The following is a 23,694-nucleotide window of genomic DNA, read 5'->3' on the forward strand; positions in this document are numbered from 1 at the left end:
TCAGATCCACAAACAGAGACAGGAAATGATGGGTTCAAATCTCTACTCAGCTTCCTCTTTTTTTAAATATATATTTCTTTATTGATTTTTTACAGAGAGGAAGGGAGAGGGATAGAGAGTGAGAAACATCAATGAGAGAGAAACGTCAATCAGCTGCCTCCTGCACACCCTCTACTGGGGATGTGCCCGAAACCAAGGTACATGCCCTTGACTGGAATCGAACCTGGGACCCTTCAGTCCGCAGGCTGACGCTCTATCCACTGAGCCAAACCAGTTAGGGCAACTCAGCTTCCTCTTTACAAGAGAGGATAGTCAACTGACTTACTATTAGTAGGCCTCAGCTTTCTAACCAATAAACTGACGCTAAAAAAAATGATCTCCTAGGGTCATGAAAATTAAAGGAAAGAATCCATACAGAGTGCTTTGCATGGTGTCTGAATACTCAGACAAGAACCACTGCTTTAACAAGTCAAGGAGTGGGAGACATAGCATGTAAGTGGTTTATTCCATAAAGAAAGAACTCACAATGTTTTCTTCATCATAAAACTGACATGCTTGGCAATATAGCAAGCCATCACAAATTTTATTTTTAGTACATTTCTGTCCTTTCTTTGAATACTAAAATTCCTAACTTTATCTGTACTAATAAAAGGGTAATATGTTAATTAGACTAAATAAACCAGATGTCTTCTGGACAAAGCCACAGTGGCAGGGCCAAGGCAGAGGCAGTTGGGGCAATCAGGCAGGCAGGCAGAGCAGTTAGGGGCGATCAGGCTGGCAGGGGAGAGTGGTTAGGAGCCAGTGGTCCCGGATTGCAAAGGGATGTCTGACTGCCCGACTGAGGGATCAGGCCTAAACCGGAAGTCAGACATCCCCTGAGGGGTCCCGGATTGGAGAGGGTGCAGGACGGGCTGAGAGACTCCCCCTCCTGTGCACAAACTTCATGCACCAGGCCTCTAGTTTTTAAATAAAGGCATTTCTACTGACCACAGGAACAGAAATTAACATGCTAAGTATTGCAAACTAATAAAAATAAACTTTAAAAACACTCTAGCTATAGAATCATTGTTCTTTGAGGGTCACACAATATGTGAGACCTCTGCTTTAAAGAGAAAATATGCTTAGAAAAGCTTAGCATCCATCTAGAAATTGAAAGACTCAAGAGATTCCAATCCTCCACTTTTAATGCAGTGGCAATTCTATTTGAAAGAAATTATATTTGAAGATGAATAAAAACCAGAATTATTCAAAACTGCCCATTCAAAGTGTGAAAATTTGTTATCTGAGGATATTTTTATAATTTCCCACTATGTGAAACTCCAAGAGTTACATAATATTAATGTAACCTACTTAAAATAAGTGGCTACCACAAGACCAGGAAAACCAGGCATTCCTGAGTTTCAATTCCTTCTACTGATTTGTACCCTGACCTTGAAAAGGCAGAGTAATTTCACCTCTACAAGATGCAGATGGGATAGCCACCTGCCTTAAAGCATTTTGAGAGACAAATAACCACTCAATGGATATTTAAAGATAAAAAGAGCTTTTAAAAGAGTAAAGTCACATTTAATTAAATTCCCCCAGATGAAGGAAAAACATCATCACGAATGAAGGCAACAGTAGGAAGAAGTAAGATGGAAACTAATTTGAACTATTTCAATATTTGGATTCCTCCCATCAACACAGCCACTAAAAGCTGGAGCCTAACTGTCCTCTAGATATAAGCTTTTAAAGTTCCATTCATCCTCTTCCCAGATACTTGACCCTTTCCTTAGGTAGGTCTGAGTGTGCCATTTAAAACAAGTCTTGCAACATTTTTTAGAAACAAAGCAAAACGTTCTGTAAATAGATGAACTATTATCCTGAGTAAACATGCCAGCAGGATTTCAAATTAAAACCTTGGGGGCAATAGGGGTAGGACAAAGTGTCCAAGAAGAAATGTGAAGAGAAAAAATGACAGTCAGGTCATAAGTCATGTGCTTCTCTGACATGAGAATGACCCAAGCAAAGAAACTTAAGGTTTGTGGGCACAGTACAAGGTGCCACCTAATGTAAAGGCAGAACTGGCAGAGACTGCAAAGGAATGATTCCAGTTGAAATGATTGTGAGGCACAGGGCAAAAGTGTACTATCAACTCACTTTCTTTCCCCCAAATAGGACTTACCAAGGTTATACCTGCAAAACGAATTTCTCTCATTCTATACAAGTTCCTTTAGGTAAGACATTACTGAATGACTCCAAAAGATGCATCCTGAAGAAGTATTCTTATGCACTAAAAGGACTTCAAAGCTAAAAAGGGCCAGGAACTTCCCAGGGAAGCAGATAAGCGCTATACACCTTTTCTCAGAAATTCACCTATGGCCTCAGAGGCATCCTTTGGAGTTCCATTTTACAAAGGTTCGAAGTGGGTGAATCCTAGATTAAGATTATTTGTCCAAGTCACACAGCTAGGTGACAGCAGTCTTGGTGACCGGGGCCAAGGCGCTTAGCCCCACTGTTCTTTAGGGAGAGGCTGTGATGATCTATGTTCATAAAACTCAAGTCACTCATGTTGCTGTTTGAATTAGTGAAATTAATGGATTTTAGTTTAAGGATGGGAAACACAGCTTTTCAAACATGAAAAACAACAACATTATCAGTACTATGACCTAAGCAGTCCTGGTGCTTCTATGCAAATAACTCTCACCTGGGATGCAGACATTCAGTTCCTCCACTCCATCTGCACAGGTTGAGAGTCAGCATTTTTGAAGTGGGGCCTGGCAGCTATACTTTTAATAAATACCCTAAGACAGTGGTCGGCAAACTGCGGCTCTCGAGCCACATGCGGCTCTTTGGCCCCTTGAGTGTGGCTTTTCCTAACCTTAGGAGTACCCTAATTAAGTTAATAACAATGTACCTAGCGATATAGTTTAAGTTTAAAAAATTTGACTCTCAAAAGAAATTTCAATCGTACTGTTGATATTTGGCTCTGTTGACTAATGAGTTTGCCGACCACTGCCCTAAGAGATTGTATTGAGCTGTACTTTGAAGAGGTACCCTAACGCATGGTTCTCAAATGATATCCCACAAATACTAGTTTAAAGTCGTGGCTTTCAAACATTTTTCATATGTTTGATTCTTTTTTCTTATTTGGAAGCCCAGCTATGTAGATAATAGCAGAGTGGCTGGGTGGCTCTAGGAGCCCATTTGAGAACCACTGTTCTAGAAGACCAGCACTGGTAATGGGACCAGGAGCCCATCTTCAACAATTTGGGTCTAGGTTTCCTTATTTATAAATAGTTTCTCTATAATGTCTCTAAATTCCCTTTCATCTCTGGTATCCTATGATCCCATAAACACTATTACTATCACCACTAAGAGCTATTATTTAGCAGGCACTTGCTTTGTTCTTTGCACTATTCTATTAACTTATTTAATTCTTGCAATCCCTCTATGAGGTAAACGATTATTATGATTTTTTAATTGATTTTAGGGAGAGGAAGGATGAAGGAGAGAGAGAGAGAGAGAGAGAGAGAGAAGGAAGGATCAATATGAGAAACATGGATCAGTTGCTTTCCATACACACCCCAACTGGGATTGAACCCGCAACCCGGGTATGTGCCCTGACCCAGAATTGAACCTGTACAGGATGACACTCCAACCAACTGAGCCATACCAGCCAAGGTGTAAAGTATTATTAATTGATTATAATGATGAGGAAACTGAGGCACAAAAAGGTTATGGGATAATAACTGGGGTAAATATTTATATATGCATTCTCTTATTTAATCTAACCCACAAAACTGGTCCAAGGTCAAAGAATTGGTATTTAAAATTCAGGTTTGCTGGATTCCAAAATCCATTCTCCTAACCAATATATAGGGTACCCCCCAAAAGTGTGTATACACTTTGAATAATTATAAAGGCAGTGTTTATTAAAATATATTTCATTTTCAAAATTGAGCTGTCAGCTGTTAAAGTGTATATACATTTTTTGGGACACCTTGTATTCACACAGGTTGGGTCCGATGTTATACCATGAAATCTTTTAAATGGCATCCATTTATGTGCTGTTTCTGTGATATTAGTGATATACATTCATATATTCATGGAGATGGCTTATTTCCCACTCTGATATCAGAAATTACTTTATACTTTTATGTTTTCTACTCTATGAAATACAGGCTGTGCATTATGAAGGTCTTTTATTCAATTAGAAGTGATCTATATTTTTATTAACTTGATTTTTTTCAGTAATCTGAAATAAACTTACTAATTTCACTAGATCAGCAGTTCTTAACCTGTGTGTCGCGACCGCTTTGGAGGTCGAACGACCCTTTCACAGGGGTCGCCTAAGACCATCCTGCGTATCAGATACTTACATTATGATTCATAACAGTAGCAACATTGCAGTTATGAAGTAGCAACGAAAATAAATTTATGGTTGGGTCACAACATGAGGAACTGTATTTAAAGGGCCGGAAGGTTGAGAACCACTGCACTAGATCAACACTTGAAATTAAAAATTTCTCCATGAGTAAGTTGCTAGAAAGGAGATAAAACTCTTTTCAGTTTAATGATTTCACAGTTGTCCTTGAAGGGAGGAATTATATTTTAATGTCAGTATTAATAACCATCCCTTTCTGGCACTTCTTTCTTTTTAGTTTCTAACCATTTTCCATTGAATCAACAGATAGGTAACAGATTGAAAACAAGCAAATGGTTTTTAAAGATAAGAATGGGAAATCTTGGAAGGTTCTTATAATACCTATGTATGCCATTTGAAAATACCGATTTGACATTTCACTGGAAGTGGTGGTCACTGAGTAGTATCCTCAAACACTCAGCAAAAAATAATGCCATGGTTGCATCAACTCCCAGACTGAAGGGTCCCAGGTTTCGACTCCCCATCCAGGGCATATAGCCTGGGCTGCAGGTTCCATCCCCTGCTCAGTCTGGGCACATGCAGGAGGCGACCAATCGATGTGTCTCTCACATTGATGTTTTTCTCTCTCTCCCCCCTTCTCTCCCTCCCTTTCACCCCCTCTAAAAATCAATGAAAAAAATATCTCGGGTAAGGATTAACACACACACACACAAAAGCAAACAAACAACTTGGACAGGTAATTTTTCTTAAATACCATGTTAATATTGGATATGCTTGGCCTGTGGTCAGATACACCATCATCTCCCAACTATGAGTCATTGCCCACATATTTGAAACTTGCTCCCCAGGACCCCTGCTGATCGCCCCAGCTCATTCTCAGCTTCACAGCTCTACCAGCAGCCCCTTTAGCATGTACGGGAGACACATACTCAGCTGACATCCATAAATCTATATAACAAAGATAAAACTAGCCATAATAAAAACTGAGATTAAATAAAAGTTAAGACACTTTGGTCTTTAAAGTTTGACAGAAAAGACCATCTAGAGCAGTAAATCTCTTTTCAGAAATGTCCTAAAAATGCGGATACCTGGAGCCCTCCCTCAGACCTACTGAATCAGTAGAACCCTGACACCTGCAAGTTTAATAAGCACCACAGGTGACTGTAATTCTCACCTCAGTGGAGCACATCCTTAATTCTTTCATCAAACACACATTTAATGTGTGTCTTCTACTAAAACAAAATTTAAAAAAAAATACTCCACCCTTATCCCCCCCACTATACTCAGTACCTAGCTGAGCATATGATAGGAAAATGATGCATTGCTTTGGTCACTATCCTCTCAAATAGCACATGTTACTACATCTTCATGTTACTGCATCAAGAATACTTTTAAACCTGTACCCTCTTATGTACAATATTAATCTTGGATATGCTCGGCCTATCTTCATACACTGTGTTTGTGTGTGCCTGTGGGTATGGGTGTGTGTTCCTAATTCTGCACTGAGGCTAAGCTAGCAAGATTTTGACCAGAGCATTAAACTTCTGTTTCAATGAACCGAAAGTCATTTAAACCAGGAAATGTATATCTAGAGTAGGAAAGATAAATATCTCCATGAATGTACTTTTCTTTCTTTTGTACATGTCACAACAACCCTCATTTCTTTTTTAGTCTCACATCATTTCTGTTCTCTAGACAACAGTCAATAACTAACTGTCCTCAGCTATTTTGAACCAGAAATTTATAAAAATGCCTCTCAAATGCTGTTCATCCCGAAAGCACACTCCGAAACTCAAATGAGCATGTACAATCTCCCCTAGATCGTCAGAGCTGGGAAAAATGCATTCCAGATGTGGTATTATGCCCCCTGTCTCTGTGGTCTGCATTTTAAGAGAGGATGGCACGAAGCTGGCATTGCCTAATAGCAGGAGTGTGAAATGGCTTTTGCTGAGGGAAGAGTTCCACTGACAAATGTAGGAGATGAGTCTGGTCAACATCTGGACAACAAGCCACTCCTCCAAGTATGTTCACTGAGGGAGCAAGTACACACCCCCACAAGGGACAGGGTTTCCCAGATGTTGGAAAGGGGAGAATGGCCATTTCAGATCTCCTTTGAGTGGGTTTGATAGAGAAAGGTAGGAAGGCATGTGGAGGGGAAATAAGACATGCTGAGGAACCCACTAAAGAGCTAATGGGGATTCTCTAACCGGTTTGGCTCAGTGGATAGAGCATCAGCCTGTGGACTGAAAGGTCCCAGGTTAGATTCCGGTCAAGGGCATGTACCTTGATTTCGGGCACATCCCCAGTGGGGCAGGGGGCGGGGGGGGGTGTGCAGGAGGCAGCTGATCGATGTTTCTCTCTCATTGATGTTTCTGACTCTCCATCTCTCTCCCTTCCTCTCTGTAAAAAAATCAATAAAATATATTTTTTTTAAAAAAGAGCTAATGGGGAAGTAGCCAGGGCTGGCACATCTGCACCCAGGAAGGGACCTCGCTTCCCAGCTGGGGAATGAGATGAAAAGACCAGCAAAAAACAGAAGTCAATACAGCAGTGTGCCATGGGCCCATTTTATCAACAGATTCTCTGTGACCTTGAGTGTCTTCCCTCCTGCTCTCCCTATAAGCCCTTTAGATAACTCAATGATTTCCTTGTCTTAGAAAAAGGCCTATTTGGATCAAGGAAAAATGAAATCTTCTTCAAAAAACACAAGAAAAAGGGTCACAGCTATTGAAAGCATCCTTCACTCACCAATTTTGTAACGTCTTTCACATCATCAGTGACACGGTTCGTGCAGATCCCTGTAGTTCTGACGAGATGATTAAAGAGGAGCAGTTGAAGATAAATGCAAGTGATAATCCAAGTCTAAACAAAAAGAGAAAAACTGCTGGTGACCATCAGTTAACATCTGTAACCACTTACACTATTAACATCTTACCCCTTAATGTGGAAAAATGCAATCTGCTGATTTTTTAAATACTTTCGGCTTAAATACTACAAGTAAGCACTGATCTTTCAAACTGTGCTGACTGAAGTTTTCAAAAATTCTCAGTTAAATGTGGTTTGGATTTTTCATTTCAGTGACATTATTTTTAACTTTTGTCAAAAGCTTTCTACAGCCTATTTCTAGTGGCAATTAGGAATAACTTGTAGCAACACGTAAAGGATTTATCACTTAAGGTGTTCTCTAAAAACCAGGGAATGCATTAAATTCATACCTTAAGGCACCAAATGAAACTTTCTGTACTTTAAAGGTGGACTGTTTGGCAAGTAGCAGCATAACCCTGAGCTGTGTTTTAATCCAATAGTCCATAATAATCCTCCAAGTTTGGATCTAGAATAAAATTTAACCTAATTTATGAGACATCAAAAGAAACATAGTTTTGAATAATACCTTTTGAGCTATTTAATAAGGAAGACTCTTTCCCTAGTCAATAAGAAGACATTCTTCAACCCCAGCAGGAAGCAATCACACACACCTCTCTCTTTGAAAATAACACTTCAAACCATACATTGCAGTTACTTTTACACGGCTTATTTTTTCCTTATTACACTATATTTTAAGTTTGTAAGAAATTGGGCATCTGTGTGTGTGTGTGTGTGTGTGTGTGTGTGTTTCAGTACCTTTACAACATAAGACACAGCACCTTGCATGTAAAAAATTCTTTATACATATTTTGTTGGATGAATCAGTGACCAAGGTAAAAATCGTCTAATGCTTCAAACTGAATACTTATTTATTGAACACGTATTCTGAGACAGGGACTGTACCAGTCACTAGAGAAATAAAGGTGACAGACATGCCCTTGAAACTCAGAGGCTTTGGGAACACAAAGGAGGAAACAACTAATCCATCAATTTTAAGGGGAGAACCTGCACAGGAAGACAGCGCCAAGAAAAGCCAGAGAGAAAATATGACTCTGGCTGGATTCTGGAGGACCAGGAGAAGTCTGACAAGGAAGGGAGGATAAGTCCAGGAAAAATAAACAACATGAGCAAAAGCATGGAGATGTGAAGATATGAGGTCTTAAAATTGCACAGAAACCCATCTGCACATGGCTAGAAATCCTTCCTATTTTATGTAGCTAGCCAGTTGTTAAAAGGAACTAGATTGTTATTTTTAATTAACATCTGTAAGCTAACTAGATATTACATTATTACACTGGACCAAATGATGATTATCATTACTAAAATTTCTAAGAGTGCAATGCTACCTACATAAATAACAGTGGCTTGTAAACAAAATTAAAATGCTTTTATTGTTTTACTATTGTGATCTTTTAGCAGTAATCCTACTTAATTTTGTTTAAGTCTATTTTAAAGCAATATGGAGTCACACTCTTCATAGCACCATCTCCTTTTGGAACAAAATGAAGAGTAAGTTGTATAAGTGATTTCTGTTTGGAGCTTCAGTCACCCGCCAGCCTGAAAGCAGCCCTCAGCCCCTCACCCAGACTGGCCAGGCACCCCAGTGGGATCCCCACCCTGAAGGGTGTGTGACCAGCTGCAAACAGCCATCATCTCATCCAGGCTGGCCAGGCACCCAAGCGGGACCCCTACCCTGATCCAGGACACCCTTCAGGGCAAACCAGCCGGCCCCCACCTGTGCACCAGGCCTCTATCCTATATAGTAAAAGGGTAATATGCCTCCCAGCACCAGGATAAGCTGAGAAGCAAGGCCTCCTGGCACCAGGATCAGCGTGACAGGGGGCAGCGCCAAACTCCCTGATCGCCCTGCGTTTCTGTGTGTGACAGGGGGCAGGGCCACAACCTCCCTATCCGCCCTGCTTTGTTCATGACAGGGGAAGGTGCCCCAACCCTCTGATTAGCCCTGCTCTGTGCCTGATATGGGGGAGCTCCCCAACCCCTTGATCGCCCTGAGGCTCTGTGTGTGACAAGGTGCGGCGCCCCAACCCCCTGATTGGCCCTGCTCTGTGTGTGACAGGGTACGGTGCCCCAACCCCCTGATCGGCCCTGCTCTGTGGGTGATAGAGGGCAGCGCCCCAACCCCCTGATCCGCCCTGCTCTGTGTGTGACAGGGGGTGGTGCCCCAACTCCCCTATTGGCCCTACTCTGTGCGTGACAGGGGGGAGCTCCTCAACCCCCTGATCGGCCCTGCTCTGTGTGTGACAGGGTACGGAGCCCCAACCCCCCTGATGGGCCCTGCTCTGTGCATGACAGCGGGCAGCGCCCCAACCCCCTGATAGGCCCTGCTCTGTGCGTGACAGAGGGTGGCGCTGCAACTTCCCTATCCACCCTGCCTTGAGTGTGACAGGAAGCGGTGCCCCAAGCCCCCAATCGGCCCTACCCTGAGCATGACTGAGGGTGGCATCGCAACCTCCTGATTCCCCCTGCTCTGACAGGGGGCAGCGCCCCAACTCCCCAATCAGCCCTGCTCTGAGCCTGACCAGGGGCTGCACCTAGGGATTGGGCCTGCCCTCTGCCACCCGGGAGCAGGCCTAAGCCAGCAGGTCATTATTTCCCGAGGGGTCCCAGACTGCGAGAGGGCACAGGCTGGGCTGGGCTGGGCCGCCCCCCCCCCCCCCCCCGAGTGCACAAATTTTTGTGCACCGGGCCTCTAGTATATATAATATTTCTCCATGACTCTCGTCTATGATATGACTTGGGAAACCCCCCAAAGGGTCTCTGTAAATGGCCAATCTCACTAATGATCGTATTCATATTCTAGGCTCTAAGAAATAAAATTCTGTTACTCTGTTTCTTCTCTTCACCACGCCCTATTCCTGGCACTGAAGAAACATTAAACAAACATTTGTTTGTTCACTTATTTATTCAAAAAACATTTACTGAGCACCTAGTGGGTGCCAGACACTGTTCTAGATGCTTGGGACATATTAGTAAAATATGGGGGGGCCGCAAAAATCCCTGCCCTCATGAGGCTTATCTTCTAGTGAGAGAAGGCAGACCATAACCAAAAAATATAAGAAACTAGATTATACAGAATGTCAAAAGTTGTTTCGTGCCATGGACAAATAAAAATTAGATCAAGGTAAAGAAAATTGGGATTAAAATGCCTACTCTGCTCCACTGGCTTTAGCAGTCTTAGGTTCAAGTTGACCAGCACACTCACGAGGCATCAGGGGCTTCCCTCAGCACCAAGCTTTAAAAGGATGCAGGACAGGCAACAAGAGCATGGCCAGCACCAGCAGAGCCCAGTCTCAGGACCCCGGGAGGCAGTCTCTAATGTCCGCACAGCACTGTACCTGGGCCGTGGAGGGCAGTGACAGATGATTTCGGGTGGGCAGGGCCACTCTGGGGGCTTATACCTTGCTAGTTGAGCAGCCCCATCAGGGGCATGTGATGAATTTCCAGTCATTCTCCATCACAGCTACCTCCCACTAGTACATCTCAACAATAAAGCACATACAAGTGTTTGTTCTACTAGAAATGCCAGCAGGATTCTCCTGAAGCCCAGCCATACTCCTAGGCACTGCCTGCGTTCTTGCTGTAAGGAGGATGACAGAGAGGGTCAAATCCCCAGGCACCCCCGAGTCTAGAGAAAAGGCCCCATTTCTTTCCAGGACTGCAGAAGGCGGGGATACGGCTTGAAATTGTAAGCAGGATGATACCTGGCGTGCCTCACTGAGAAGGCTCTGTTTTATCACAGCTTGGATGCAGCCGAGGGAGTGGCCCAGGCGGGTGTCTGTGGGAAGAGTGCCGCAGAGAGGACAGTGGTGCGAAGGCCCGAGGTCTATCAGAGGTGTCTGCTGTGTTTCAGGAGCAGCAACAGTAAACGGGGGCAGAAGATACTGTCAGAGAGAATGGAGAGGCCAGATCCTGTAGCGTCTGGTACCCCACGGTGTCCACTTCTGTCATACTCCGACCCTCCAGTCATGTGTAAGCCTCCGTGCAAAACAAAACTTAACCCTCTCATATATACATCCTATGCCTATTTATGTATATGTATATATGTATGTAAATACACCTATGTAAAAAAGACTGTTGGGCAGTTTCTGACAAAACTAAACATGTTTGTGCCATACGATCCAGCAATCACACTCCTTGGTATCTACCCCAAGATGCTGAACACTTGTGTCCACACAAAAACCTGCACGCTGATTTTGTAGCAGCTTATTCATAGTTGCTAAAACTTGAAAGTAACCATGATGCCCTTCAGTAGGTGAATGGCTAAATAAACCATTTAGGTGGAGTACATCCAGACAAGGAATTATTATTCAGTGATAAAACAAGAAGAGCTATCAAGACATGAAAGACATGAAGTAACCTTACACACATACTACTCAGTGAAATATGCCACATATTTGTGATTCCAACGACAATGACTTTATGGAAAAGGCAGAATTATGGAAACAATAAAAAGATCAGAGGTTGCCAGGGTGTGGAGGGGGGAGTGATGAATAGGCAGAACACAGAGAACTTTAGGGTAGTAAAAATGCTCTGTAATAGTAGATACATGTCATTACACATTTGTCAAAATCACAGAATGTTCACCAAGAGTAAACACTAACATAAACTAACTTTGGGTGAGTAAGATGGGTCAATGCAGGCTCATCAATTGTAACAAATGTATCAGTTGGTGGGGGACTATTGATAAAAGGGGAAGCTGTGCATGTGTGGGGACAGGGGGCATATAGAAATTGTCTCTACCTTCCTCCCAATTTTGCTGTGAACCTAAAACTACTCTAAAAAAATAAAGTCTTTAAAAAATGATTACTTTGATTACTGTGGTGAGAGCCTTTAGGTCAGCAGTTCTCAACCTGTGGGTCTCGACCCCTTTGACGGTCGAACGACCCTTTCACAGGGGTCGCCTAAGACCATCCTGCATATCAGATATTTACCTTACAATTCATAACAGTAGCAACATTGCAGTTATGAAGTAGCAACGAAAATAATTTTACGGTTGGGTCACAACATGAGGAACTGTATTTAAAGGGCCGGAAGGTTGAGACCCACTGCTTTAGGTTAACAAAGTAGAAACAAGTTAGTAGTTATTGATCTAATCTAGCAATTTTCAACCCTTTTCATTTCATGGCACACATAACTAATTATTAAAATTCTGCAGCACACCAAAAAATAATCTATATATTTTTGCCAATCTGACAAAAATTAGGTATAATTTTGATTTGTTCACACCAGACAGCTATTGTTGTGTTTGTTGGCTGTTGTTCTTTTTTTTTTATTTGACAATTTAAGGGAAAAGAGGTCTGTACTCCTGATTAAATAGTCAGGTATTACATGCTTTAAAAATTCTTGAGGCGTACCGTTAAAAATCACTGCTCTCATCCAAGCAAGAAAGGACTGCTCGTTGACCAGAGTGGTTAGATTCTGGATGTCTCATCAAGGTTGAGCCAATAGGATTTCCCGACAGATGGAATATGATTTGACAGAGTCAAAGATGACTCCAATGATTCTGGCCTGGACAACTGAAAAGGTGGTGTTTCCATCAGCTGATATGGAAAGGCTGAGGATAGAGGAGGTTTGGAGGGCAGGTCAGAAGCTGAGTTTTGGGTGTGCTAAGTTTGAAATGTCTTTGAGACATCCTACTGATGTTACCTGTGGGGAGCCGGCACGGCCATGGCACACTCAGCCCCAGGGAGCCTTATGTGCCATGCCAGCTCAGCCTGGTTCAGTGACCCTGAGTGGGGGTGGTGAAAGGCTTAGAAATGACAGACATGAGAATGAAAGCTGGGTCTTGGTGGGACGCTGCCCCTCTGATGGACAGCGCCAGCGCCCACAAGCTGTGTCTTTATTTTATAGCAGATACCACGAGGCAAAGTAGGGGTGTGATCAAAATGTTTACAACATTCTCGTTGGTTTCAACCCTACTCAACTACATGCACCTGAACTCTATCACACAGGCACATGGGGCCACGTGTTCGGACCACAGGTTCAAGCTTACAACTACAGCTGTTGGCTAATTGTGCTGGGAAGGCTGTGCCCTCCAAGCTGGGACTTGCACATGGCAATAAGAGGACTGTGCCCTCCCCTCAGTCCAAGGCTTGAACCTGTCCCAAACACTGTAGCCACGCCCCATAGTTACTGGATCAGGAGGAGGGAAGTTTGGGCTGGGTATATCAATATGATAGCCTTTGATATAGAAATGGAATTTTACGCAAAAGAGTAGATGAGATCATCAAGGATTGAGTACAAATAGAAAAAAGAACTAAGGACAGAGTCCCAAGTGCTCTATCCTTAAGAGGTCTGGCGAAAGACTGAGAACTCACAAAGAAGCCTGACAAAGAAACCAAAAAGTAGGAGGAGGCCAAGTGGGAAAAAAAATAAAGTACCGAAAGCCAAACTGTCAAACTATGTTAAATACAACAGGTCAATTAAGATGAGGGCTGAGAACTGACCACTTGGATTTAGCAGAATAGACATCATTGGTGACATTAACAAGAACATTTTTATTGAAGCAGTTATGGGAAAAAGCCAGTCTGGAGTGGATTTAAGAGAACACGAGAGGAGAGTAATCGCATGCAGTGAATATAGACAGGTCTTTTAAAGGGTGTCCTTCAAAGGAGATCAAACAAACAAAAACGAAGTGGGGTGAGAGTTGGCAAGAAATACCAGGATGTCAGTGTGTCTATGGGGATGACCCCGGAGGAGGGTGCGATTGGCAGTGCGGGTCAGGGAGGGGACTGGCTGAGCAGTGTCCTTAGGAAGGCAAGAAGGGGCGAGATCTAGGTCTCAGGGAGAGGGCAGCTTCAGTATTGTTTTTTGTAGCAGTTATATATACACATCTGTAAACATAGGATTTCGCTCACTGTATACAATGTACATTGTAACTTCATACACTCAAATATCCCAGACAAACCTATATTTCTTGAAGCACTTTATTTTAAAGCTATTAAACAAACTCATATTGTAATTTAATTCTGTATATACTTTGCTACCAAAAAGGAATATTCACCTTTTGTAAAATTCAATAACTCACTCTGGCATAAGTAAACATGAGGAAGGAGGAGCAGTGAAGGCAGAAATATACGGAGAACTCTGCAGAGCCGTAGTAACTTACTTTTTTTGTCAGAATTCCTGGGAGAGGGCTAACATGTGGAGCTTACTTCTTTATATGGAGAAGTAGTTTTTCAGTACTACTTATTCTATACAGAGATCTTTCTAATATATAGTACAAACACTTCCCTGATTTCTTAAACAGTGGGTAGAAATATTAAACTTCGCTTTTCTTTGACGAGTCAAGTTCATCATATAAAGGGAAGGCTAAGTGAAATAAGCCAGACACAGAAAGACAAATATCGCATGATCTTACTTATATGTGGAATCTAAAAAAAAAAAAAAAAAAGTTGAACTCACAGTAACAGACAGCAGAATAGAACAGTGGTTACCAGAGGCTGGGGGGTGAGAGGAAAAGGAAAATATTGATCAAAGGGTACAAACTTTCTGTTATAAGATGAGTAAGTTCTGGAGACCAATGTATAGCATGGAGACTGTAATTAATAAGGCTTTACTGTTTAGCTGAAATTCACTGAGAGTAGATCTCAGATGTACTCGGTAGCTCTGTGAGGTAATGGATACAATATGCTAATTAAATTGGGGTAATCATTTCACAATGTATGCATATATTAAAACATTATACTGTACACCTTAAATATATATAATTTCTATTTGTCAATCATACCTCCATAAAGCTGGGCGGGGAGCATTGCCGTTAAAAAGTTGTGCCTGTCATCCTCCAAGTGGCTCTCAGTGACTGTGCTTGTTTAAGTGACTGTTTTTAAATTTTTATTGTAGTTTTTGTCAACTTGTTTCTCAGTTTACCTGTTAACAATGCCTATTTCTAGCCGACAGAGTCTTGATGGCAAACACAGAACATGGACCATGTATGGTGGGTGTTTTATGGTAGGCGGAATAAGGGCAAAATGATGGCCCCGTTCTAATTCTGGAATTTATGAATATACTAGAGGCCTGCTGCATGAAAATTCATGCACTTGGGGGGAGGGGGATTCCTCAGCCCAGCCTGTGCCCTCTCACAGTCCAGGATCCCTTGGGGGATGTCCACCTGCCAGCTTAGGCCCACTTCCTGGGGGATTGGGCCTAAGCTGACAGTCAGACATCACTCTGGCAGCCTGGGAGCTCTTGGGGGATGTCCTACTAATGGCTTAGGCCTGCTTCCCATGGGGAGCAGGCCTAAGCCATTAGTCAGACATCCTTAGCACTGCTACAGAGGTGGAAGAGGCTCCCGCCACTGCCGCTGCGCTAACCAGCCATGAGCCAGCTCTGGCTGAGCAGCGCTCCCCCTGTGGAAGCGAACTGACCACCAGAGGGCAGGCTCCTGCGTCGAGGTCTGCCCCCTGGTGGTCAGTGCGTGTCATAGCAACCAGTCGTTCCTGATTGTCCCGCTGTTAGGGTCAATTTGCGTATTATATTTATTATATAGGATGGCCTTATATGGCAAAATGGACTTTGCAGATAGGATTAAATTAAGGATCTTGAGATAAAGAAATTACCCTCAGTTCTCTAAGCCCAATCGAATCAGCCAGGTCCTTACAGACACAGAACCTTTCTCAGCTCTGGTCAGAGAGCAGCAGTGCCGGAAGAAGGGTCAGGAAGATGTGACATAAGGACTTGACGTTGCTGGCACTGAGCAGAAAGGACGGGGCCAGGAGCCCAGGAATGCAAGCAGCTTCTAGAACAGCGGTTCTCAACCTGTGTGTCGCGACCCCTTTGGAGGTCGAACGACCCTTTCACAGGGGTCGCCTAAGACCATCCTGCATATCAGATATTTACATTACGATTCATAACAGTAGCAACATTGCAGTTATGAAGTAGCAATGAAAATAATTTTATGGTTGGGTCCTCACAACATGAGGAACTGTATTTAAAGGGCCAGAAGGTTGAGAACCACTGTTCTAGAAGCTGAAAAGGGGCAAGGAACCGGTCTCCCTTAGAGCCTTCAGCAAGGAACACAGTCCCACCGACACCTCAATTTTAGCTCAGTAAGCCCCACTTTGGACTTCCTAATCTCCAAAACTGTAATATAATAAATTTGTATTATTTTAATTCACTAAGTTTGAGATGGTTTGTTATAGCAGCAATAGGAAAATAAGTCAGAGCTCAATAAACTTATTTTCTGAATGAATTAACGCATGAGCGGAGTAGTTGCCCAATGTCAGAGCTGTTCCTCGTAAGAAAAATCAACTGCCCATGTCAGTGTTCCGGGTCCCCCGCCCCTGCTTTAAGCAAAGCAGCTCAGCCTTCTTTCTGTTTTATTTGTTCATGCTTCTGGGTAAGATTTTGTTTGAACAAAGGTTTCCAAGGGCAAGAAAGGAAAGAGAAAAAAAAACAACCACAGGCTTTTGAAAACCAGTGGTGTGATGGGAGAGTACAGAACATGTATCCAGGAAAACCTCTGAGTCCCTTATCGTGGGACCTCAAACAAGCCAGTTAATCCCCCTGAGTAGCTGTTTATCAGTCTCTCCAATGAGAATCAGGGTAACTTCCCCCTCACCCACCTCAAGGAGTGCTGATGGGAATCAAATCAAAACTTTTCAGACTACAGGTGCTGTGCAATTATTTGCTGTGTGGTTTCTGGGCTTGGGAGCGCTAGGAAACCAGGGAAACCAGTGCTTCAAAACCATTGGAATGAAACTGTCAGAGAAAGGACTTGGTAAGGCAATCCATGAACAAAGAGTGTGACCTTTACTGCAGGGTGTTTTGACTCTCATTTTGGGTTCAGATGCATTTTTTTTTCTATTTATTTCTTGGTACTGTGGGTAGAGTAGCTTCAGTTAATAGACTACTGATTCCCAATTAAGTGAGGTGTCCCAATATATCAGAAAAAGTATTTATCGCTTTTTTCTTTCTCTTCCTCTTTCTCTAAGTTCTGGAAACTCCAACAAGGCATACAGGTGTCTAAACATGTGGGCGTGTGCCCCCCCACACCCTTGGAGATAGCAGGATGAAACTAAATGTCCCTGGGTTTGTGACTTCTCTCAAATGTATCTTTTCAGTTTTGCGTAAGCATCTCACTGTTTTTTTTTTTTCTGTAACAGTCTCTGCTTCTGCACATTAATTTTTCTTTGGCTACTTTCTTTTAGCGTCGTGCAACTTTTCTCTGTGGGTCACGCTCATTGTGTGATAACCTTTCATTTCACGATAACCTTTCGTTACACATAGTAAACTAATCTTATTGTCGACAGTTCTAGATTTTATTTTTATTTAGATACATCTGTTAAGTGTCCTCCCATATACTCCCCATGGCACACAAAATTCCAATAGCCTAATCATTGCTAAAATTTGCCTTCAAATTATTTACAGGAGGAAAAAATCTAATGAGACATCTGTATGCACTGTTAGGACTGCAACAGAAACAGTCCTGGTGAAGGGAAGTAATAGTGACTAAAATTCATACTCAGTTGTGAATGACAGATATAGCAGGCCTTCTGGGGGGAGCAGGTTTTAACACTGGCAGATCGTACTGGAAAGGTACTTTAAAGGGACCTTGGGGAAAAGTTACAGGAAGATGAGGCTGGAGACCCTGAAGGCAAAGGTCTTACCCAAATCTCATTTTTGTGGAGAATCAATCTCATCAGACCCCAGTGGACTATTCACTCAATTATCGCTTCTTCCTGAACCTAAGTGCCTTCCTTACAGTAAAAAGCCGCCTGCCAGGAAAAGGAGCTGCAGTGTCCCTAAAGCCAACTCTTTACTTGATCTGAACACGGTTAGAACACAGAAATGACTTTTCAGACTTCTTTCCTCTGGTAGAAATGAACATGTGTGCAGCCCAAGAACACTTCTCTGTCAGGGGTCTTCACCCAGCTGCCTTGAACACATACGCTGTTCAAGAAACCAGAAGATTCCAATCGTCTAAACTTGGAAAAAAACCCAGACTTTTCTATAAGTGCGAGAAGCGGTTTTCAAACAGGCACGGCGAGCGTCCCCGTTGCAGACTCCTCCAAGTCAGAACGGTAGTGAGTGGTCCGTGTGGCTCGTTTTCTGTACGCGCAGACCTACAAAATGGTATTAAGACTGCGCCGAACAAAACAGCAGCTGCTGCCAAAAACAACATCCATCTTCTCTTTAATCTCAAATGCCAGCTAGCGAAGCAGGCAGTTGCCTTGCAGCCCAAATGTGCTTTGGAGGAGAGCCAACTGGCGCGGCTGCCCAGAGCCAGGAAAGCAAGTTACCGAGACACAGGTAGAGTCATCAGTCCCGAGCTCAGGTCTTCTGAGTTCACATGAACCAGATCCTTCAAAAGTGATCTTGAGGGAAACCTACATCAGATGCCTGTTGAGTGAATGGCCGTCAATCCCATATGACCTTGTCCCTCAGGTTTTTTTATTGATTGTAAACTTGCCATTAAACACTCAGAGAAAAACCTACTCATCCCACACAGATTCTCCTCTCGTGGCTGTCCAGTAATCTCAAAGGGGCGAAGGAACACTTAGCAGCCTTATTTCTTTTTTAAACTTCACTGCTGTCGGGAAAGCTGATGCCGACAGCAGAGCTAAGTGAAAATTCAATCCAGCTGGAAATCCAAATTGGCACACAGAAATCTTGTGAACATACTCTTCACTCTCTTTTCCATGTAGGTCATTTTGTGAGGAAGTTAAAGGAAAATATTTTAAAATATTGGTAATCACTAAAATATGTGGTGCGTATGCCCTATGACAAGAACAAAGCATCCGAGAAAGGAATCGCTTAACATAAAAAGGCAGATAGACGGTGGCTTTAATGTGAAAGAAGAATGTAAGGATTTCAAGGTATCCCATCTACGGGAAAATCACTATGATAGTCAGTACTCACTCTAAATGTAAATGGTATTCAAGTGCAAATCACTAGCATATATTGATTCCTACTAAGGGCCACGCACAGGATGAGCAGTTTGCTGATATTATTTCATATAACCTCCCACCGACCATGTGGAGGTTATTATCCTATTTTGCTGGTGAGTAAAATAGGATTCAATGAGATTGAGTAACTTGCTCATGCCACTCTGCTAGTAAATCCCCAAACTGAGTTTAAAGGAAGACCTACACAGCACTGGAAATAAAACTGCCGGGCCAGTCAGACATAAAGCTGATTTCATCTACATTTAATGAACTATTTAGTTTTATTTAAAAAGCCTATGCCTTGGAAGGCACATAGGCCCCTTAATCTAAATCAGTTTCTAATTGAAACCGCAGTGCCAAGTTACTACTAGGCTGGGTAAACAAGTAAATCAAGTTACACTTTGCTGTAGCTTAAAGAAAATCACATAGTTAGAAGGAGGGGAGAAACCCAAGAAATAAAGTGATAAGTTGTTCCTGTTGATAAATACAAAATCAAGTGCTTTCAGTCGGTTAAGAAGAGCTACTTATTCATTCAACAAACTTGTCTAAGTACCTGATAAGTACATAAGATAAAGACATACAAGATATGGACTTTGGCCTCTGAAAGTTCAAACTACTAGAGACCCACAGCAGGGCCATAGACTGAGAGGGGAAGGGCCCAGGAGGGACAGATAAACCTGACTTTGGGGGTTGGGGATGGAAATTGAGGGAGGGGCTCAGTGACAGCTCCTGGGAGGAGGTGACACATTCTTCAAAGGGAAGTAGGAAGTAGCCAGATAGATCAAAGGCAGCTGGGTGAAGACCCCTGACAGAGAAGTAGCAGGGGCCCAGAGAAGTGAAGGTACATTTTCACAGAACTTCAGGTTTATGATACTATTGAAAAATAAGTTTCAACGTATAAGCAACAATAGAAGAGGCTAGGGAAATGTGCAGAGGCCCTCCCAATTTTGCTAATTGAGTTGTTTTTCTATCTTAAAGGCACTGCTCAGGAGCTCTTGAAGGACTTTAAGCAGGGGAGTATCAAAATCTGATTTATTGCCTGGCCTGCGTGGCTCAGTGGTTGGGCATTGACTGATGGACCAGGAGGTCATGGTTTGATTCCCGCCCCGGTCAGGGCACATGCCGGGTTTTGGGCTCTATCCCCAGTGTGGGAGGCAGCTGATCAACGATTCTCTCTCATCACTGATGTTTCTATCTATCCATACCTCTCTGAAGTCAATAAAAATATATTTTTTAAAAAATCTGATTTATTTTTGAAAGGCTTATCAGACATTAGAATAAAGAATAGCCTGGGGGAGGCAACAAGCCTGAGGGACAGGAGGCCAGTTAGCAGGTCGCTGGAGTCATCCAGAGTTGAAGTGAGGGGAGCCCCAACTATGTGAGTGGCCATGGGAGAGGGACATCAATAGGATATGGAAGTGGAATGGAAGGGACTTGGTGGCTTACAGGAAATGAGAGGAGTCTCAAATGACTTCCAGGTACCAGTTTGGGTGACACAAAAAAGTGGTGCTTTTCACTGAGCCAGGGTATTCAGGAGGCGAGGTGGCTGCTGGCAACTGCAAGTTTATCACCAAAACCCCTGACGAATAGCACTGTACTGGTATAAGGAGAAAGAACTATCTGCATAGGAGATGAGAGGATGAGAAGCAAATACACGAGAGACAGAATGGTTGACTGTGGGGCACTGTGGCCAATGGAAAAGAATGTACAAAACAGAGAGAACGGTCAATAAAGCAAGCACTACAAGAGGTCCACCTGGTGGTTGCTGAGGGGTACCTGGTGGAGTTGACCTTGATGAAGACAGTTTCCAGTAGTGAGTCAGACCGTAGTGGATGGACCACAGGGATAAATGAGTGTGGGGAATTTCAAGGATATACCACAACAGCTTGCCTAGAAAGTGAGGAAGACAGCGGGTAATATCTGGAAGGGCTAGAAAGTTAACTTCAGTCTGTAGAAGGAAAGACAGCCCTAAAAGGGTGGGGCTGAAAAGATCAACTAAGCCTTCCTCTTTCTTACAGGGTCTTTCAGGAGGAACAACGCCTCTGTGCCTCTGTGGTAAATGACAGCCAGGTGAGCTCAGAGGCTTTGCCATTGCATGACAATCCCTACGAATGACTTCTAGCTCAGACTAGAACCTAGGGCCTAGGGGTTCAAGTTTTGCTATTATTTTTTTTAGAGAGATAGACATGATAGAATAAGCATTTGTGCCAGTACTGGAGATTCCATCAGAAACAATGGTAATATATACGTCTTTAGCAGTTAAATAAAAGCAGAGGGGGAAAAATCCCCTTAAACAGTATAAACCGACTGGATTTTAGGGCGATGCTAGTCGAGGACTAATTCTAATCAATTTTATGAGGATGATGATATGCAACAAACCAAACAAGTCTAGCAAACTGGTGGATGCTAGCTCAATGTTAAACCTAGATGAACATATCCATTGCCAATTATTTTCACTATATGAATGTATTTTTAAAGAAATAAGAGAGACAGACCCCCATCATTGGCCAAGGTATAGGAACATAGCAAAAAAATAAAAAAAATTCATGACAGTTCTTGAATCCGCATACCAACTTTCAGTGCTCCATGGGCACCTGTTCTTGTTGGATGGCATTGTTCACTGTCATGTCAAATGATTGCATTGAACGACCATCATAAGCTTTCCAAAAACAGCCACAAAAACAAAAACCGTAATTCACACTCTCCCAAGTATGTGACTCACTTCTGAAATTGTAATCTCAGGAAAATAAAAAACCCTGCAATTCTTCAAAATCTGTAGAATCTTTTTTTATATATATGTATTTCTTTATTGATTTCAGAGAGGAAGGGAGAAGGAGAGAGAGAGATAGAAACATCAATGATGAGAGAGAATCATTGATTGGCTGCCTCCTGCACACCCCCTACTGGGGATGGAGCCCACAACCCAGGCATGTGCCCTTGGCCAGAATCGAACCTGGGACCCTTGAGTCTGGAGGCTGACGCTCTATCCACTGAGCCAAGCCGGCAAGGGCTGTAGAATCTTTTGATCTCCAAACAACTGAGAGCTAAAAAATAAGTGCAGAGCTCCAGTTGCTATCTGATCCCAGGTGCTGAATGTGGACTGAATGCCTGAACTCTCTCAAACTTCTCATGCATTTTCCCTACAGTTGAAATTAAATGGGTTCAGATGTCTTGTCAGATCAGCTACTGGGAGTCTGACAAGTCTGGTCTCATAGGGCTGTTAAATTCAAAGAAAACACTGTCAGGAAACAGCTCAGGAAATCGCCAATAAAGTGTTTTTCCCCACCTGGGTTTCTGACTCCATTAAATAAACCAGATCTTTGCACTCTGCTTTAACTACCTCTAAACAGCATGAAAACCAATGGGGCTAAAGGCCCTGAGTTCAAAAACACCCAAGGTCTTGATCATTTTCTTTATGACATCAGATGACCTGCCCAATCTGCGAAGGTCCCGGCATGAGTCTTCCCAATTACACAATGTATGCTGGATGCACCAATTGCCTTTGGATGAACTGAATAAAATGTTGAAATGCCCCCCTTTCATGGACAAGGGTTTAGATCAAAGTGCTATTACTAGGGTATTTACTTAGGATGCAGATTCCTGGGCATAGTGAGGTATCCAATTTTCTGAAGGTGTATCTCAGGAATGTGCACTTTAAAAAATATATAGATTTCTTTATTGGTTTCAGAGAGGAAGGGAGAAGGAGAGATAGAAACATTAATGATGAGAAAGAATCATTGATTGGCTGCCTCCTGCACACACCCCACTAGAGATTGAGCCCGCAACCCAGGCATGTGCCCTTGGCCAGAATCGAACCTAGGACCCCTCAGTCCGCAGGCTGACGCTCTATCCACTGAGCCAAGCCTGCTACGGCAGGAATGTGCACTTTTAACTAGCCCTTCATGTAATTCTTGGGTACTCTCTCAGGTCTGAGTCAGGCTGTTTAGGCTGTACTTGTTCATGGGTGCTATATCATTAGGAAAAACAAACAAAAAGGTCTCAAAGGTATATATACAAGGTGGCACTCGGTTCAAGGGCTACATAGCAGATGCTCCTGATTTAGAGTAATCTCAAAAAGAAAAGTTAAATGTAGCGAGTGTGGTGGGTACCGTGGATCGGTTCTCTCAAGTCCCATTCCAGCTCCCTCCTAGCATATCCTTCTCACTGTAGTGGTTGCAAAACTGGAATCTGTATTTCTTGGGCTCCTCTGCATTTAGCTACACCTGCAGATGAGTTTAGGTTTTGCCCATCAGGCACCACACTGCAGGGTTTGATATGGGAAGAAAATCCTTGACATGAGAAGTTGGAGGCTAGACATGCATTTTGCTGGCTTGAGTGGTGTTGGGGCAACTAGACTATGCAACCTGCAGCAGTAACAGCTTCCTGCATTGGCTGTAGCAGCTACACAGAGAGCAGTGGCCTTAACTGGGTTCTCGGTGCTGCAGTATTCTGGAAGCATACTCTCCTAGGCCTGCTGGTGGTTTTATAAGCCATCAAATACATTTCAATACATCTCTTTTTTACTAACTAGAGTGGATTATACTGTCTGCAACTAAA

The 23,694-nt window shown here is 42.9% G+C and overlaps 1 protein-coding gene across 2 annotated transcripts in view; it reads right to left on the reverse strand.

The window, feature by feature from the left end:
• Positions 1–23,694, reverse strand: part of KITLG (KIT ligand) — a 91,626-nt gene that overhangs the window by 46,757 nt on the left and 21,175 nt on the right. For both annotated transcript variants that reach the window (XM_070409603.1, XM_070409602.1), the window contains exon 2: positions 7,115–7,228. In XM_070409603.1, coding sequence (XP_070265704.1) covers positions 7,115–7,228 — 114 coding nt within the window. The remainder of the gene's footprint in view (positions 1–7,114; positions 7,229–23,694) is intronic.

Source organism: Myotis yumanensis, unplaced genomic scaffold, assembly GCF_028538775.1.
Source record: "Myotis yumanensis isolate MYYU_CA2020_CCGP unplaced genomic scaffold, mMyoYum1.0.hap1 SCAF_3, whole genome shotgun sequence".
Lineage (NCBI taxonomy): Eukaryota > Metazoa > Chordata > Mammalia > Chiroptera > Vespertilionidae > Myotis > Myotis yumanensis.